The 19,379-nt window shown below is 56.2% G+C and overlaps 1 protein-coding gene across 1 annotated transcript; it reads right to left on the bottom strand.

The window, feature by feature from the left end:
- Positions 1–255: 255 nt before the first annotated feature.
- TMEM43 (transmembrane protein 43) lies at positions 256–19,322 on the bottom strand. The gene is made up of 12 exons (XM_043443564.1): positions 19,108–19,322; positions 9,866–10,015; positions 8,808–8,942; positions 8,170–8,264; positions 7,765–7,814; positions 7,464–7,533; positions 6,648–6,718; positions 5,606–5,727; positions 5,254–5,328; positions 4,729–4,830; positions 4,018–4,135; positions 256–2,122 (listed from the first exon to the last, which is right to left on the bottom strand). Exons 1-12 carry the CDS (start codon positions 19,117–19,119, stop codon positions 1,920–1,922), a joined length of 1,203 nt encoding a protein of 400 aa, XP_043299499.1. The 5' UTR covers positions 19,120–19,322; the 3' UTR covers positions 256–1,919.
- Positions 19,323–19,379: the final 57 nt, after the last annotated feature.

Genomic DNA, 19,379 nt, shown 5'->3' with positions numbered 1-19,379 from the left:
CCGCTCACTCCCTCCCACCTCCTAGAACCACCTGCAGATGGGTGCCACAGGAGCCACAATAAGCCCACACAGAACAGAGTAGGTTTCCAAGTGCTAGGAATATCGAGGTGCCTTTTTTAAAAAATGTAAACCAATTTTAACTGCTAAAAGCAATACATAGGTTGCAAAAATTCATAGGTTCTAAATAAACCCTATGGCTGAATTCTTATGAGATAGAAATTTCAGAAAGAATGCAAAAAAGGGGGATATGGCAAGTTCTATATCAAAAGATGTTTAGATATTTATTTTGAATTTTTATCAAAAATACAAAGATAATACAAGTTTCATTATGATGTTCCAAATGCTTGAAATATTTAACATTCTGTTCTTTAAGAACACTTGAAATTGGCAGTAACTTAAAATCTGTACTAGGAAAAAGTTACACAAATGTCAAGGATTTTGTATTTGGCCATCATTTTGTCACTGTGCTTTCCAAATGCACCTTTAGGAGCTGAGAAAGTCAAAGAAACCATTGATTTAATAAGCAATAGTGAACACTATTAAACCCAGATGACTCATCCCTGGGGCTGGTTGTTTTGAACATGAAAAAAATCTCAATTTAAACAAGTCCCCCAGGACAGAGACAGATTACTCACTCACTGAAGCAGCCACCCCAGGAAGGCAGAGCAATTTCCGAATAGTCAAAGGACGCACCGTCGTTTAAGACATCGACGTTACCACATACTTTATCTTTCAAAGGGTGTGAAAGCAGTTAGGAGACTAGAAACTCTGGGAATTAACTGTGGGTGGATTTGAGTTAGGATAAAGCTGGGGACACTGAACACATAAACCACCCAGAAGCAGCCACTTGGGGCCGGGTGCTAACGGCAGAGCATGTGGTGAAAAGAGCCAGGGGAGAGCTGTCCAACACGCAGCCTCTGACGCCTGACTGTGGTTGATCTGGGGTGTGTGTGCGCGTGTGTGTGTGCAAGGGGGGTCACCATGAAGGAACACACTTGGGATAGCTGAGTAATTCAAAATCACCTTCAAGAAAACAGTGCATTTTGATGTCAGAGAAGAAAGGAAATGCCTTTCTCTCTGACGCAGAGACCCCCATCTCCTCTCAGAGGGAAAACAAGCCTTCTGCTAACACTGGTTTCAAAGAACCTGAAGCTTTGAAAACCTTCCCAGGGACCCAGAATACAGACGGGTAACTTCCTCAACCAGGTTAAGTCACAGCCCCACCGAACGTCCGTGCTCTGAACCGACTTAAACAGACAGATCACAGAGGGCTTTTGTGTAACAGTCTGAGATATGAATCATTCAGGAGGTGTTTTGTTTTTTAAGGCTTATTTGAAACAACCCCCACTTAACAACCCCCCACACAATCCCCTGTCAGGGAGTTTCGTGCAGGGACACGAAGCATAAGAAACGTAAGTAACCAGACCTTTAGAAGGTCCTGCACCCGGAAGGATTCTGCCCAACCAACAGGCGTGCGAAGCCTGACAAACACCCACCGTCATCGGGACACCCCGTGGGCCCCTGAGCACCGAGCTGAGCTGCACGCAGATGGGGTCTGCGGTGCCCGGGCCACCGTCCTGGAGTCAGCGTGGCCGCGGCTGTGGCGGGGCCGGGCACCGTCTCCAGTCTGAGCGTCACCACCTCTACAGACATCAGCTAAGAGACACGGGTGGCCACGCGGTGCCCAGAGAAGGAAAGGAGACAAGCAGGAGGGCGGAGGTCACGCTGCCAGATAGGAGCTGCCCCTGCCAGCAAAGCTGCCCGCTGGCAAGAAGGGGCGTGAAGGGCTAACTGATGGACACCAACCCGCCAGCCGTGTGCAGCCAGGGCGGGGCGCGTGTGGAATCCAGGACCCAGGCGGGTCGGGGGAGGGCGGCCTGGGTCCGAGGCGCGGGGGTGTCTGCGGGCACCACGCCTGCTCACTCCAGCTTCTTGGCCGGGACCCGAGTCCGAGCAATGATGATAGGCACCAGGGCCAGGCCAGCGATGCCAAGCGCCCACAGGGGCCGGTAGAAGAGCCAGCCGGCGGCCACGGTCAGCAAGGTCAGCGAGGTGGCCACGCAGAAGGCAAAGGCCTTCAGGCCGATGTTGACCAGGTCTCGGAAGACGGGGAACCAGTCCACTGTGGGGAGAGAGCGGCAGTCAGGGTTCCCAGGCCCCCAGCTCGGTTCCTCCGCTCCCCCGCTGGCAGCCTGCCTGTCTCTGGACCAGGTGCGGAGGGAGAGGCAGTGGTGGGACACACGGCCCGCGGCGGCCGGGACACACGAGGAAGATGGAAGATGGGCAGGCCCAGCCCAGCCCCGGCATGCGGCGTGCCCTGGGGCAGAGAGATGCTGGCGAGCACCTCTCTGCTGCCCGACAAAGCAGCAGGGCTGAACCCCGCGGGCCTGTGCGGGCCGCCCAGCCCTTCCTGGAGGAGCCTGTCACTCACCCAAGCTGTTACGGGTCACCTGTGTGCCAGCTCCAGGGAGGACCTGTGAGGACTCGATGGACCGGAGGAGCCGCCCACCCGGAGACCCCTGCAGGCTGCACCCAACGTGGGCTCCATCAGCCCGTCTGCAGTCACCCTGCCCTGGGCCTGCGGACCGCTGAGGTAGGCCTTCTGTGGCCAGCACGCACTGGGGGACCTGCATTCAGTTCCCAGGAGGCCGGCGGTCTGGTGCCCGCCGTGACGCAGCGGCCACAGGCCGCCTGGGGGCCCATCTGGGTCCAGCCCCACGCGGGCCCGACTCGGCCCCCGTAACCAGCAGGGCTCGTGTGTGGGCGCTGGCCGGGGGACCATGCATCTCATCAAACCCCGCCCTCCTGTAGGCTGGTGCCGCTCCTAACCTCGGTTCACCCACAAGACCGCCGAGGCCTGGCAGTTAAGTTTACAGGCAGAAGGTGCCAGAACCACAATTTAAGCTCCAGGCTGAGTGCAGAGCCTCCACTCGGCCACCGCGCTGAGCCCAGAGGACAGGGACCCTGCCCGTCCTGCCGGCGGCATGGCCTCTGGGGACCCTGCCCGTGCTGACGCAGCAGGCTCTCAGAAGGTGCAGAGGGCGGGGGGTGGACGGGCGCCCTGCGGCAGCGTCCTGCGTCCCACGTCCCCCCGCACCGAGTCCTCTGTACGCTCACTCTGTCCGTCCTGACCCTGGAGGCTCAGCCTCTGGCGTGGAGTGAACCGGTCAGAGGGGAACCCCCTGAGACAGACCTGACGAGGGGGGACTGGGCCCCGAGAGCAAAGGGCCCACCCGAGGTCGTGGCCACGATGGGCCCAGTGACCACGCAGGGTGCGTTCCTGGGTGCGGTTCCACCATCTGGGGGCAGCAGCCTCCCCTGCCCCCCGCTCCTCAGTCTTCCCGCCTGTAAAATGCGCTGATCGTCTGGGGGCTGCAGCCAGACTCTCCCAGCTGGCAAGGCTAAGCGGGGGAGGGGTTTCCGGGAACCACACCCACCTGGCTGATGGGGCTCAGTCCCCCGAGTAGCCCCATCCTCCCGCACAGCAGCAGGCCCAGCACCAGTCACCCAGCCTGCGGCTGGGTCCTGAGCCGAGCGCCTGGGCTCAAGCCGGCCAATTCGGGCCCACGAGCAGCCCGGCACAGCCTCCCCCGCGCTCCAGGCCTGCTGCGCTGTCCAAGTCTCGTTCAGGGTTTGGGGGTGGGGCGTGAAGGGCGACAGCTCTTGCATGTTCCTATTTGCCAAACTCGTCACAAAACTCAGCAGGCTAGGCGTGAGGAAACCTAGGCTGGGGCAGGAAAGGAACCAGGAGCTCTCCCGGCCGGCCAGCCCCTCAGCACGGCGACGCAGCTGGGGGTGAAGGGGTGGACGCTGAGGGGATGGGCGGTGGGCAGAGCGGGGAGACTGCAGCCTCGGGGGTCAGCGTCCACCCCCGCACCCTGGGGCACTGTGAACACGTCCTGCTTCCCCGGCTCACCCGTCCCAAGGCCCTGAGGTCACGGGAGGGGCCGAGCGCACCCAGTGGGCTGCAAAGACGGAGCGGCGGTGGGGGCCAAGGAGGCCCGTCCGCCCACCTACCCAGCGTGTAGAGGATCCGCGTCATGAGGTTGAGGCCCATGAACATGGCCACCCAGCCGGCCGCCCGCAGGCCCCACGTCTTCAGCGAGTTGCTCTTCTGTTCCCGACGAAACACCTCCTGCAGGACAAGCAGGGAGGCGCGGTGGTCACACCCCACCATGCGGGGTCAGCAGCCCGCCCCGCCGGATATCTCAGGCAGCCACTGGACTAGAAGCAGCTCTCTGCAGCCTGTCCTGGGAGCGTGTGTGTGCCTGACCCTCTGTTGTGGATGGGGGTACCCAGGCCTCCCGGGGGGCGCGCCCCCGCCCTCACTCACCTGGTCCTGCACCGCTCACCCCTTCACCCGAGCTCACACTTGGCCCTGAGGGGCCTCTGCCTGCCCCTCCGTGCACAGGGCCACCCGAGTCCTGGCCCTGGCAAGGGGGGCCCTGGGCTGCGACAACTGACCCACCCGGCTCTTCACTTGGGACTCAGCAGAGAAGTCGCTCGCCACCCGCTGCCACAGGAGGCTCCCGTTAGCAGGTCTGTCACCTCCGGGCATCCGGGGGATTCTCTGCTTTGCTCACTGCTCCCTCTCTCGGAGGGCGGCCGGGCCGCACCACAAGGACACCTCACCCCTTCCGTTGCCTCCAGCCCTGGCTCTGCCTCCGTGGGGGCGGCTGGTGACCAGAGCACTGGAGGGCAATGCACAGGCGCACCGCGGCCGCTCACCTCTGCCGAGAAGTCCCCGTGGTGCAGCAGAAGCAGGGTGTCCCCCGCCTTGGTGGAGTACGGTACCAGCTGGTCACCTCGCTGCCGGGCAATCACAGTGACCTGGTCGGAGAACTCTGGCTCAGAGCCACAGGGCCATCTGCCCGGGGCCCGCGGCCGTCTCACTGTGTGCCAAGGCAGCAGGGGCCCCAGGCCGCCCAGCCCCTGCCTCTGCGTGGGCCTGGGGGAGGCGCTCCCGCTGTGCTGCTCCCTCCAAAGCCCCGGGGAGGACCCGGGGGGGCGGGGGTGACAGGGTCAGGAGCGCAGGACAAGCATTTACAGGGCAGAGGTCAGCACTCAGGGACAGCGGCTGCACAGGCCTGGAAGAACCTCCTCAGGTGCTGCGCTGAGACCCTCAGGGCCACTCCCCGCCTGGGGCCCGAGGACGTGCACACACGAGGGGGTGGGGTGTGCCCTAAGCGTGCCCTCGGGCCCGGGGGTCTGCACCCGGGAAGGGCCCCCCTCTCAGCCTGGGGAGCCGCTTACCACGTGAGCCGGGCCCAGGTCGGGGTCGTCGCCGCTCAGCCCCGCGTAGGAGAAGGAGACACGCAGGTCTCCAACCTGGGGCGGAAGAGAGGCGAGGGAGGGAGGTGGGAGTCCGAGCTGGGGCCCAGGGCGCCCCCCCGCCCACGAGGGGGTCACACCAGCCCCACCCACGCCCAGGCAGCCCCACTGCATGGACAGTCCCTCCCTGCAGCCTCGCCGGCGCCGGCCGAGAGCAGCCGCGATTCACGGAACCGGATGGAGCTGAAGCGGGGCTCAGACTCTCACACACTGTCGGGGGCGGGACTCCAGCGCCCCGACCTCGGCCATCTGAGCGCCCGAACCCGCTGGGTACCTCGGGGTACTTGGGGTTTTCACTGTGGTAGAAATAGTCCCCCCGGCGAATGATGTCCACATGCGGGTCCTCCAGCTTAGACAAGCTCAGCGTCTTGAAGTTGTCCACTTTGTCGATGAGCCCTGAGAGGCAGGTGGTTAGAAACACTGCGTGTCCACTGCAGCCCGTCTGCAAACCTGCAGCCTGACGGCCTTCCCAGCCCGCCCCACAAGCCCAGCCGCGCGGCCACCTGCCAGCTCACCCCCCAGGGCCTCTGCATGCCCGCTCTCCCACCCCGAGGCCCTGCTCCAACCCCGTCCTCCACAGGGCCAGCCCCTTCAGCTTCCAGTGCCTCCAGGAAGCCGTCCCCCGTCAAGCAGTGACCACAGCCCCAGGAGGGCCTTGGTCCTGCGGCCACTGGTCCCCAGGCCCAGTCACCTGCGTCCCGGCCTGGCTCCCAGCTGCCCCGCAGCATGAGGCCGGGCCGCCTGGCATGGCTGGCACCAGCTGAGGGCCAGAGCATGCGGCAGACAGGCCAGGCCCTGCTCACGCGGTCTCTCCCCTGCCCCCCGACGCTCTGACCCTAAGTGTCCTCTCTCCCTCCTCAGGTCTGGCCCAGGGCCAAGCCCCAGGAGTTTCAACGGCAGTCTCACAGCCAGGCTGTCCCCTGCAAGCCCCTCTCTGTGGCGGCCCTGCGGGGTCTGTGATGAAGCAGCCCCTCCCGGGCTCAGGAGGCCTTTTGTGCGCTGCCCTCCAGGGTGGCCTGAGGAGGGGCTCTCAGCCCCGCCTGCTCAGCCCGGCGAGGACCCACGCCCGGCAGCTGCTCCCTGAACAGGTTTCGGGGGGCTCCACACAGGTCCCCCTTCCTGGGGACACACCTACCCTCTGGCCCCAGTCCAAAAGGATGACGCTGGAGAAGTGTTGGCTGACCCCCACCCAGGGCAGCGGGAGACCCCTTTAAGCACCCAACGACTGAGGGCAGGGCCCTGGCTCCTGGGAGGCGACCGGGTGGAAGTACAGGCTCCTGGGGCCATGGTGGCTAATCTAACAGCCTGAGACTCACCCGCCGAAAGGAAAAACCTGCCGATCTGGACGAAGGGGGCTGTTGCGGTGAACGACTCCACGGCCATCGCACTGGGGAGAGAGCAGGAGCTGTTGGTGATGTGGGGCGCCAGGTGGGAGCTGCCTGGGTCCTGGGGGAGGTGCTGGGCAGGGTCGGCACCCAGGGGCCTGCTGCCAGCCCAGCCCAGCCCGGCCCCGAAATCTTGTCATCCCCCAACCCCATCCCCTGCAGAGGAAGGGCAGCTTCCGCTGGCTTCCCGTCCCCCAGAGCCTCTCATGATCTTGCCAGGATCCCTGCCAGCCTGTCCCACCGTGCCCCCCAGCCACCAGACAGCCCGGCCATGGGCTTCACACCCTCGCCTCCAGACCCTTCCCGGCCACCAGCATCCAAGCCTCACTGGGAACGTTCAAGGCCCTTCCTGGCCCCGCCCGGCTCATCACAGCACACAGCCCACATGGGCCCTACCCAGCGTCACACCCGTATCCACACCCTCACCCCTGCCCCTGAGCTAACCATCCTCTGCCGGGCCTCTGAAGCGGGGCGTCAAGTGCGGCCACTCCGGAAAGCCCTGCGACCGTCTCCCCACGCCCACCGCTGACCACCCCTCCGGGCACTCGGCCCAGCCCCACACCCAGGCCCTGTTGGAGGGATGGTCACCCAGGGCCAGGGGCGTCAGGCCCCGCCTCTGCTCCTGGTGCTGGAGCGGGCCTCGGAGCCCCGGCCCACATTTCATCAGCCCGCGAGACAGAAGCAACTCAGCCGTATTACCCAGATGAGGACGCGGAGGCTGGGAAGCTGCCAGGGGCTGGTTCTCACCTGGGGTTTTTGTGGCCAATCTCTCGGTCAAAGTTTCTGCTGTTGACGACCTCCGACCTCCATTCTGTGTCTGTTTTGAGCAGAGGGAACAAGGCAGAAACCATGGGAAACCTCAGGTTTGAGGCCTGCGGCCCCACGTCCTCCGATCCAAGCCTGTGACCACCCGAGGGCCCACGGGGCAGCTCCTGGAGCCTCGCTGGACAGACAGGGGAGCAGGGCTCCGAGGACCAGCACGCCAGGAGCCTGATGCTGGCTAAGGAAGGACGGGGGCCACGGGGAGCAGGGAGGGCCCTCGACTCACTGTAGGAGTACTTCCTCTCTGTCTTCACCTGCCCGTCCTCCGTGTACTCCCTGCGGGAAAACACAGGCGGCCCGAGTGAGCCCACCGCTCCCGAGGCGGCCCCACCTCTAGGCGTCTCTGGCCTAAAGCGGCCTCGGGGCTCCCAGGCCAGACTCCCCACACGGAGCAGGCTTGGTCCACATCAGCCCAGACACGTGGCAATCCCCGGGAGCCAGGCCATCCACTTTCTTCCCCCAGACACTCTGCAGGAGACCCCTGCCACCTCCAAACGAGACCATGGGCCAACCCCTGGGGGATAATCTGACATTCCTCAGAAAAGAAGACTTCCCACGGTGACCTTCAGCAGTGCTGACGTGAAGGCCGGCCGCACGTCCCCCTAACCCCGTGCCTCCCACGGCCCCTCACCTGGACTCCTCGGTCTCCACCCACTGGTACATCTCCACGTGCCGCCGCAGCTTCACAGCCGGGAGGTGGACCCCATAGTTAGGATCAGACAAGAGCTTCACACAGAAACAGGCCAGGAAAACAAAGGACAAGAACGCTCAGCTGAAGGGAAGCTAGGCTGGGGAGAAACAGGTCCAGAGGGCAGGACAGCCTGGAGAACTCCGCAGCCGCTCGCATGGGAGCCAGGGGAGCACCCGCCCCAAGAGCGGAGCCTGTGACCCAAGCTGCACGCACGGCTCAGGCTGCAAGCCCGGGGGTGCAGGGCCGGGCAGCCTGAAGGGTGTTCAGACAGGAGACCCTGCCCCAGGCACGCACGCCCGTCGTCACCGCTAACACGCCTCTGTGTCAGGCTCCGGCCAAGGGCCATTGTGCCAGGAGGGGCGCTCCTGAATCAGGCCGCTCTGCAGAGCCCCCTCGGGTTGTTACAAGGCTTCTCCCCATTTGACAGAGGAAGACTCTGAGACTCGGGAGAGACAGGTCCACAGCCGCTAAGTGGTGCAGCGGGACTCACACCGAGTCTCTGTTTCCCAGGCCCAGGCCTCCAGACGACGCCCACCAGGGGCCCGAGCCCCAGCGGTCATCGAGCGTCGCCAGCCTACCTTGGACGTCCGCAGGGCCCCGATGATGTGCACCAGCCTCCCCTCGTTCTCTGGGGCCACGCTGTGGATGCTGCTGGGGGACACCACCAGCGAGAGCCCCTCGGCCAGCGAGGTCGCCGTCTTCAATGCGCGGCCCTGGGCATGCCGGAGAGCGGGGATTTCAGTTGCCGGACACCTGCTGCCCTGGGCAAGGAGAACCCAGGACGCCCGCTCTCCAGGCCTCCCCGCACCCCACGCAGCCCCACTGCGCCAGGAAGAACGGCGGCTGCCTCTGCCCTGCAGCCCTCCCCCGTTTTTCTCTAGCTTCTCCTCCCCTCCATCCGTGTGCCTCACTAGGGCTGATCACACAGCTGTTCAATGTGACCCAGGCCTCGCCAACCGCATCCTGTGTCCACTGGCCACAAGGAGTGGTTCAGAGGGGACGGAGGACACTCAGAGATCGCCCTGCGACTTTGGCTAAACGGATTCAGAAGTGGAGACGCCTCCCCTCTCCGGGGCTGCCGCGCTGCCTGGCTGTGACACCAGAGTCGCTGAGCCGCCTTGGCCCCCGGGGAGAGCCCGCCGAGCCGCAGAGGAGAGGGGGCAACAGATGGGGCAGCGGCTCCTGGTGACCCAGCGTGAATGCCCGGATCCAGCTACGCCTGAGGCTGATGCTGTCCCCATTTCGGGGCTTCCCTGGTAGCTCAGTTGGTAAAGAATCCACCTGCAAAGCAGGAGACCCTGGTTCAATTCCCAGGTTGGGAAGATCTGCTGGAGAAGGGATAGGCTACCGACTCCAGGATTCTGGCCGGGAGAATTCCATGGACTGTAGTCCATGGGGTTGCGAAGAGTCAAACACGACTGAGTGACTTTCACTTTTTCTTTCACCCTCATTTCAGGTACGTGAATTGATCCATCTCCCCTCCTGCTTATGTTAATCATGAGGCGGGGCACAAGAGAAAGAACTGACTAATCCAACCCTCATCCCCATAAAATCTTGACCCTTATTGCCATCTCCAGCCTCTGCGTTGCGATACTGCAGGGACCCTCACTCTGCAGAGGGACCCCGAACATCGTACCTCATTGGTGAAGATTAAGTAGAAGGAGACCAGGAAGGTCACGAGCCCCACGAACATCCCACCCGAGGTCTCGCTCAGCCGCTCCAAGAAGCCCGGCTGGGACTTGTTTGTGATTCTGACGTGATCTTTCTTGTTACTCGCGCTGGAATACTGAAAAAACACAAAAAGAAAACTGGTTTCAAAAAACAAGCTGCATTTACACTCAGCTCTTACTGAGTTTTAATTCTATATGTTAAAAGTGCACAGACTGAGTGTTCAGTTTTGACAAGTGCATAGCCATGTTCATCAACACACAAAACACGTCGCTCACCCAAAGCTCCCTGTGCCCCTCCTTGCCAATACTCCGTCTCCCCACCGCCCAGAGGTAACAGTGAGCTGAATCTGTGTCACTACGATTTAGTTCTGCCTCTTCCTGAACGTGGTACGAACGGATCACGGCACAGCATGAGCTCCTCTGTCCAGATTCGTGGACTCGGTGTAACGCTTGGGGTCATCTATGTCTGGTATCAGTAGTCTGCTCCTTTTAATAGCTGAGTAGAATTCCACATCTGTCGATTTACTCACCAGTCAATGAATACCTTGGATATTTCCAGTTCCCAGCGATTATGAACAAAGCTTCTATGAACACTCATTTACAAGCTGGTGAAATGTAATTTATATGTGAGGGCAGGACATGAAAATTCGAACGTAAAACTCTGTGCCGTGTGGGCCCCCTCCCTCCCTCACGTGCAGTCTGCGTCTGCATTACTGACCAGACCTTCTCAAAGATGGGAGCGCCTGCTCAACCGTAAGGACCCTTTCCCCTTTCTTCTGACGTCAGCAATGAAACTTCTTAACACAGCAGCGTTCTTTCTCCGCTCTGGAAGGAGCCATGGGGACTTGCTGCTCGCTTTGTACACACGCCTACCTGGACTATGTATCCCTGGTGAAGCGTATGTAAAGCATCAGTATGCCATTTTCACGTACGATCCTTTGTCCCAGAAATGCTCACAACTGTGTCTTCAACTTCTAGCAGGTGGAAGTTCTCAGAGCTTCTGGGAGGCTGTCTCCAGGGTTATAATCCTGTTTGGCTCAAATAAAATGCCCTTTTTTCTTCTTGATTTGACTGTTAACTAAATTTTCATCCACATTTGATTGGCGTAGTTGGCGGCCCATCAGACACATCCACCAGAGGACACCTGGAGTCCACCCCAAACCAGGCCCTGGTACAAGCACCGGTCCTTGGAGCACCACCCGCTTCTCTGCATTCCTTCGGTGCTCTCCTGAGTTCTCCTGACACCTGGACATTGTCGCTTTAAATCCCACTCTGAGTTTTACTCAAGCTGTTCCTCTTGGGACTTGGAGTCTTAAAGGGATTACTGGACCGTCTCCTAGGCAGAGACCTGGGATGTGCTTTGGGGTGAATGGGGCTCACTGGTCTTTCTTAACAGACTGACTTAAATTGGAAAGACTGTTGTATACACGGTGTGAACACACCGCCAGTGGAAGGAGACTGAGCCCGCACAGCTCCACTGAGTCCCCGTGAAGGGACACTTGCTCCTTCAGCCAGGGCAGTTCTCAGGCGGCGGAGACCCCAGTGGAAGTGCCTGAGCATCAGTCCTCGAGACGAGCAGCAGTCCCACAGGGAGCCCCACTAGAACCACTGAGTGCATTCTGCCCGCTGGGGAGCACCGTGACGCTGATCAGCCGGCACATCCAGCACCCACAGCGGTTTTAACTGTTGGAAGGAGAAGCCGAGACACGAGAGTCAAGCCAACCCCAGGGGAACCCCTTAGGGAGCCAGACGCACATTCGTTCCATCACGGGGCCCTCAGAAAGTTGTTGAGATCCTATCTGAATCAGGCTGCCAAAGTAATAACGGGAAACCACCCCTCAAAGGCCGAACGGCCTCTTGGCTGGCTTCATGACAAAACCAATGCCCGCAAACACTTAACTCTTAAATGACCAGGAGGGAGCTCCTTAGATGTTCCAACACTGCAGAGAAAGCTGGCTTGACAAAAAATTCAGAACTTGAGGGAACAGAAGTATTGCTAGGAGAAAGCCTGAAGTTATAACCCTTATCATGTTCTTAGGAACACAGCCCACATTGCCTTGAGTCTATTGTCTTGGCTTAATTGTTGTGGTTCAGTTGCCTTCAGTTGCCAAGTCATGTCCAACTCCTTGCAACCCCATGGACTAAAGCATGCCAGGCCTCTCTGTCCTTCACTATCTCCTGGAGTTTGCCCAAGTTCATGTCCATTGAGTTGGTGATGCCATCCAGACATCTCATCCTCTGTTGCCCCCTTCTCCTCCCACATTCAATCTTTCCCAGCATCAGGGTCTTTTCCAGTGAGTCAGTTCTTCACATCAGGTGGCCAAAGTACTGGAGTTTCAGTTTCAACATCAGTCCTTCCAATGAGTATTCAGGGTTGATTTCCTTTTGGATTGACTGGTTTGATCTCCTTGCAGTCCAAGGGACTCTCAAGAGTCTTTTCCAGCACCACATTTCTAAGGCATCAATTCTTCGGCACTCTGCCTTCTTTATGGTCCAACTCTCACATCTGTACATAACTACTAGAAAGACCATAGCTTTGACTATATGGACCTTTGTCAGCAAAGTGATGTCTTTGCTTTCTAAAACACTGCCTAGGTTTGTCACAACTTTCCTTCCAAGAAGAAACTGTCTTCTAGTTTCATGCTGCAGTCACCACCCACAGTGATTTTAGAGCCCAAGAAGAGGAACTCTGTCACAGCTTCCAGCTTTCCTACCCCTCCATTTGCCATGAAGTGATGGGACTGATGCCATGATCTTAGTTTCTTCAATATTGAGCTTTCAGTCAGTTTAGTTGCTCAGTTGTGTCCAACTCTGAGACCCCATGAACTGCAGCATGCCAGGCCTCCCTGCCCATCACCAACTCCTGGAGTTTACTCAAACTCATATCCATTGAGTCGGTGATGCCATCCAACCATCTCACCCTCTGTCGTCCCCTTCTCCTCCTGTCTTCAATCTTTCCCAGCATCAGGGTCTTTTACAATGAGTCAGTTCTTCGAATCAGGTGGCCAAAGTATTAAGCCAGCTTTTTCACGCTCCTCTTTCACCTTCGTCCAGAGGCTCTTTAGTTCCTCTTTGCTTTCTGCCTTTAGAGTGGTATCGTCTGTTATCTGAGGTTGTTGATATTTCCCCTGGCAGTCTTAACTCCGGCTTGTAGCTCATCCAGCCTGGCGCTGCATGAGGTGTGCTCTGTACGTAAGTTAAATAAGCGGGTGACAATAATCAGCCTTGTCATACTCCTTTCTCAAGTTTGAACCAGTCAGTTGTTCCACTTAAGGTTCTAACTGTTGCTTCTTGACCTGCATACAAGTTTCTCAATAGACGAGTAAGATGGCCTGTTATTCCCATTTTTTTTTCAGAGTTTGTCACAGTTTGTTATGATCCACACAGTCAAAGGCTTTAATGGAGTCAATGAAACAGAAGTAGATGTTTTTTTGGAATCCCCTTGCTTCCTCTATGACCCAGTGAATGTTGGCAATTTGATCTCTGGTTCTTCTGCCTTTTCTAAGCTGGTACATCTGGAAGTTCTCAATTCAAGTACTGCTGAAGCCTGGCTTAAAGGATTCCGAGCATAACCTTACTAGCATGGGAAGTGAGAGCAATCATTTGATAGTTTGAACATTCTCTAGTACTTTTCTTCTTGGGAACTGGGATGAAGATTGACCTTTTTTTCTTCTTTCCAGTTTTAGAGTCTATTTGGCTTAAGTAGTAGATTCAAAAGAAAAAAGGGGTGTGTATGTGTGTGTGAAAACAGATCTTTGTAAAACTCAAGCAAGACAGCTATTTCTGTGTGTATCTGGATATATGTATGTCTGTATATACAAGTATGATCCATCTCTAACTTCAGCGGTTATTATCAACATTAATGTAAAAGAGTTCTACTTAATTGACTTAAAAGTAAATGTTTACAAATCAAATATTTCACTTAAACTGGCCCAAACTGTCAAAGGATCACATAATCTAGGATTAATCTTTAATGGAAGAAGACAAGTTAAAATTGATGGTCTAATTAATACAGACATGGCTTTACAGTCATCATTAAGTATAACATTTTAACTATACCCAGGTTTCCTGAAAGTTAATATGCTCACATTATCATGGTTATAAAATGTGTCAACAAGAAAATTAACTTGGTATGGTAACATTTTCATAAATAATGAGTAAGTTTTGGGGTGAAGTCTTTAAGAATAATTTTCTTTTAGGGTATGTGTACCTGAAAACAGGGCTTTCCTGGTGGCTCAGTTGGTAAAGAATCCGCCTGCGATGCGGGAGGCCCTGGTTTGATTCCTGAGTTGGGAAGATCCCCTGGAGAAGGGAAAGGCTACCCACTCCAGTATTCTGGCCTGGAGAATTCCATGGACAGTATAGTCCATGGGGTCGCAAAGAGTCAGACACAACCAAGCGACTTTCACTTTCACACCTAAAGACAGTTTCTCCCAATTTGGGGGGATTTGAAATTTTAGAGTTATCGAGTTCTGCTAAATTAAGTCAAATGATGGAATTCACTGAATGTCTAGTTCATTTTCTTAATAAGAAAATACTGAAAGAGTAATTGCTAAATAAGTCTTTAATTACCTACTTTAATGGCAACCCACTCCAGTGTTCTTGCCTGGAAAATCCCATGGACGGAGGAGGCTGGCGGGCTACAGTCCATGGGGTCGCAGAGTTGGCCATGACTGAAGCAACACACACACAGAGACTAAACATGTTTGAGACTATGAATAAATATACTCTGCGCTTTACTCAAAGACTGACTATAAAGTAACATATATTTTTAAAAATTAATTTTAAAAAGGGAACCCTGAGAAAAGTTTTGTACATGGCCAGGACTTACTAAGATCAGACTGAATTTAATTAAACGAATGAATTTTAATAATAAAGGTAAAATGGTGAAAACCAACTTTTTTCTCTGTGAAGAGGACAAAGCCTTCTCAAAATACTGCTTTTGGTAAAGATCATAAAGTTTCTTCACCTCTAACTTATCTGCTGTAGCTTTCTGTTATTTACTTTTGAAATCTTTTTATCATCACTTTGGTTAAGCGAATAAATATTGTTTCATAGTGACTTATGATCCTACTTAGTCAAACATTTAAAACTTTTTGTTATCTTTCACAAACTTCCTCAAATCAAATTCTTAATGAAGCTTTTTTGACCTCCACCTAACTTTGGGATGCTTCAGAAAACCCCTGAATATCTCAAAGAGAAATATTAATCTAACTGGGCCCATTTGATATGTTACATTATATGGGAAACACGGAGTAATGATAAATTCTTAGGTCATATTGTGTGGATAAATATATTAATATAAGCATTCTAGAAATTGTAGGAATTTCTTAAAATTGGAAATCTCCTGGTATGTGTCACTCATGATTCTAGCTACTCTCTTAAAATGTTGTATGCTGTAGAAATGGTTTCCTTGACAACTATATTGTAATCAAGTCTTTAACCCAGATTTTAAGTCTTTTGTCATTTATACACAGTTATGTCTCCACAGTAACTGACGCTTTCACAAAACTGTTTCATGACTTGCTTTAGGCTCTCAAACTAAACTGGACTCGGCAGCCAAAGGACTTCCTCCTGTACATGGGCTGCTCCAGTCACAGCTCTCCCGTAAGGCCACCGCACACCAGAACAGGGCTCCCTGCTCGGTCTCTGGCCGCACTCAGGAGAGTTTCTTTCTCACCCTCACCGCCCTCAGCACTGCTCTGGGAGCGTCGAGCTTCCCGGGAGGTGTCACTGCTTCGCGCTACCTGGGCTCCATGTGAGAACCCTGACCTGCAGCTCTGCTTCTGGAGCCACAGGAAGAAAACAGCCTCGACTGCATTTTGTGAACCGGTTAGGTCATCTTCTTGTTCCCAGGAACCCGTATCGATAACGCTGATCTGATTTAATTTACAGACAGTCCTACTTAAGGGAGGAGCAGGGACGTTACCAAGATGGACGTGCAGTAACGCCCACAGTGGACATCACTAAAAGCTGTCATTTACCAGAAACAAAGCAGAAGCTGAATGAACTGCCTTAACTCTAGCTAACGACCCCGTGGCACCATCTATGCTGCCAGCCGCTGTGCCTCAGGAGTGACACACGACTCGGGAATGCTATGGAAACAGTGAGGTGTTTAACCTCGTCAGGACAACCTAATAAAAGAAAAGTAGAAGAGTTATTGTTATACAACTGCCGAAACAGTTAGTAACTACTGAAAACACTGGGCATTCTCATTCAATGCTATGGAAGCTAAAGGCAATCAGCTCGCTGAGGCCGTGACGCTGCCCCATCTTCATGTGAAGATTAAAATCCTCATGCGGTCCATCCTCCAGAATGTCCACTGCTCTCAGGGAAGGCTCCTAACCCAGCAGAAGCGTTCCTCCCACAGGCTCACGAAACTGACACTACAGAAGAGAAACAGACATGGCCCCGAAGAGGGGAATTTTGACCCCACCACCCAAATGCGGTTTAGACCTAATTTAAAAAGCAGACAACACACAGCCTCACGCCTGGGCACAACTGCCGTGACTCCAGCATGTATCTCCTTTAACTCAGCGTGCACCTGGGAAAACGGCTCCTGGGGAAAACAGTATTTTCGGAAACTTTCCTACATGGTGGCTCACGGGACACATTACATTATTGCCAGGGTCTTATTGAGACACTTAAACCCTACAGATCACGGATTATAACAGAAATTTTGTCTATTGGAAAGGACATCAAATAAATGATTCTTTGCAACCACGACAGACAGCAGTTGCCTTATCTGTTGTTAACTTATCTCTGCTCAGCCAAACTGAACATTAATTCATGGATTCAAGTCTCTCATTTTGAAAAGGCCCCTCCACCTGAATGGACTTCGACCCCTGTTTCTACACCCAGCTTCCTCTAACACAAGCATCACTAATGGTCTTGACTTTCCAAGCCATATGGAAACGTCAGTGGAGCCATTTGCTGCAGGAAGACAGGTGACCATCAGCCATTATGATGATTACAATGGCAAACACTCCAGTCTATCAGAAGCCAGTCCTGCAACAGCCAAGGAGGTGGGTGCTATCACGACTTCATTTCAGGGATAGGAAAACGGGGTCAGCACTTAACGGCACCAGTCCACATCACACAGCCTCTAAGAGGCGGACTCAGGATTCATATCCGGGCAGACTGGGGGCCACTCTCTACCACTCTACTCCCGACTGCCGTCCTCATGCCTGAGGCCACAACAGGAGCTGAAAACTGGGAGCCCGAGGCAGGCACGCAGGGCAGGAAAAGAAGCCAGTCCCCAACTTGGGTGCAGGAAGGCCTGGCTTTCTCCTGGGCCTCACCCCAGCCACCCCTAACAGCCAACATCAAGACAAGGGGCTCAAAGATGGCCTTGAAGAGAAGAAAGAAGGTGATCCTCAGGCTGGCATGACACACCCGGCCCACTAGACCAAATTCCCAGTAAACAAGGACGGTGGTGATTTCCTCCCCGCCCTCTCCCCTACTCCAAGCTTAGAAGCAATGAGCTTCTAAGTGCATCGGGAACAGAGGCTGACCTACAGGCCCTGAAAATCACCTCCTGTGTAACCCTGGGTAAGCTTCTACCCCTCTGATCCTACTGACTCATTTATAAAGCACAGATGTCAACAGTAACTCCATTACTGGACGGAGGTTACAGTGATTAAGAATCCGGTGTCCTTCCTGCTCCAGCCCACCATCTTCAGATCTTTCTTCGGCACAGGGCCTCCCAGTCCCTGTAAATGTGCACCTCACTACTGGGTGAATCAACGAAGGTTTGGTGGCAGAGGATACCCAAATTCATCTACACTCCTTGGCAAAGATCAGGACCCTACATACCCAAGAGGTTCTCCACCCATGAGGACTGAAGATAAACTGGTTTTTAATGTATTAAGTACCTACGGTGCGCCAGGCGCTGTGCTAAAAGCACAGTCTTCCTTAAACTTCACAGTAACTCAGCCCGTGAGGAAACAAAAATCCCAAGAAATTAAGGCCACATAGCTTCTGAAGAAGAATCTGGATCTTTCCCCAGGTGGGCCTGACGCCAGAGCCTGCCACACCTTCACATGACCCGCCAAGCTGGCTGTGGGGGCCCTGGGCAAGCGCGCTTCCCTGCTGGGAAGTTCGCATCTGTAAGATATCCTGGTGGTGGTCGGGGGGCACGCCTGTCTCCTGACATAGACCAGGCACCCCCCTCCCCCGCCCCCGCAGACCCTGATCTGGGGGACCGCCACCAGGGGCACCACTTAGGGCTTCTCCGCCTCCCGAACAATGAAACCAGGCAGGGTGTACTGGGGCTGCGGGTGACGAAACCCTGGCTTCTCAGGGGGTGTGGGAGGCAGAAAGGACGCTTGGGGACAGAGGAGGAGCCTGGAAAGGGTGTAACAGAACTGCGGAGAGCGGCTAGGACACTCAACCAAAGCAAGAGGGAGGGAGTGCCCGGCCTGGCAGGGCTCCGAGCTGGCTCCAGACACTCACAGAGAAGCGGAGCCTGAGTCACCAGCTCCTTCTTCGTCCAACACCCTGGTGAGACGTGCCCCTCAGTTTGTTGAATGAATGTTTGGCTTAAACAGAAAGGTTCCCGAGAAAGGCTGGCTGCTGGCAGGAGGCCAGCAGCCTTTCCAGGGGCACCACCTTCAGCGAGGGGCTCTGCAACTAAACCCCTGCTAGGAAGACGAGCGCCCGGCCGTAGGGAAATGCCCTCCTCTGCCCGCCTCCCTGAAGTCTCCGCTCCCCACCTAGCCTGCGCTCCAGTGCATAACAGCCCCGGCTTTACATACCCCGCTGGGCACGGAGCTCACCGCCCGCCCCGGACATCACGTCGCTGGACAGCTCCACCCGGGCGGATCGGTTTCCCCACCGCCCCCGTGGACTGGCCACCTCTCGCGGCCCCGTCCGGCCCTCCAAGTCCGCACACGTGACAACCCCGAGGGTCCAGAAGGGAACCGGGAACGAAGGAAAGGGCTGCGGGGAAGGGGTGCGCACCAGAGGACCCCGAGCCGGAGCCACGGACCAGAGGCCCGGTCCCCAAAACCGCGGGACCCAAGGAGTCGGGCCGGGCTGAGCAAGACAGACGGCACAGCTGCCGGAAGGCGCGGACAGGGGTGTAAGAGGGAGGCGGGCGGGCTGGACGGAGGGGACCGCCGAGCAGGGAGCCGCCATACGGCCGCGGGAAGAGGGGGCCGGAGGACCGGGAGGCCTGGGTGTGGCCGGCGGACCAGGAGACACTCACGTTCGCGGCCATGGTGGGGCCCGGTCGCCGCCCGCCTCGCTCGGCTCAGCGCGGAGTAGGGTTTACGGCCGCAGCACTGAGTCCGCGACCTCTCGCCCGCCGGAGAGCTGCAGACAGCGGCGCAAACCCAGAGCCCGGGACGCGCCACAGAGCTACCGCCCAGGACGCCCAGGCTTTTTTGGCTCTCGCTCGCCGTGCCGCACTGCCTCCTGGGAAACGTAGTCCTGGGTCGGGTGCTTTCCGAAAGTTGCAATCCACTGACACCTCACTGA

The sequence above is a fragment of the Cervus canadensis genome, chromosome 22, assembly GCF_019320065.1.
Source record: "Cervus canadensis isolate Bull #8, Minnesota chromosome 22, ASM1932006v1, whole genome shotgun sequence".
In the NCBI taxonomy this organism is placed as follows: domain Eukaryota; kingdom Metazoa; phylum Chordata; class Mammalia; order Artiodactyla; family Cervidae; genus Cervus; species Cervus canadensis.
This window is presented reverse-complemented; position numbering and strand designations above follow the sequence as displayed.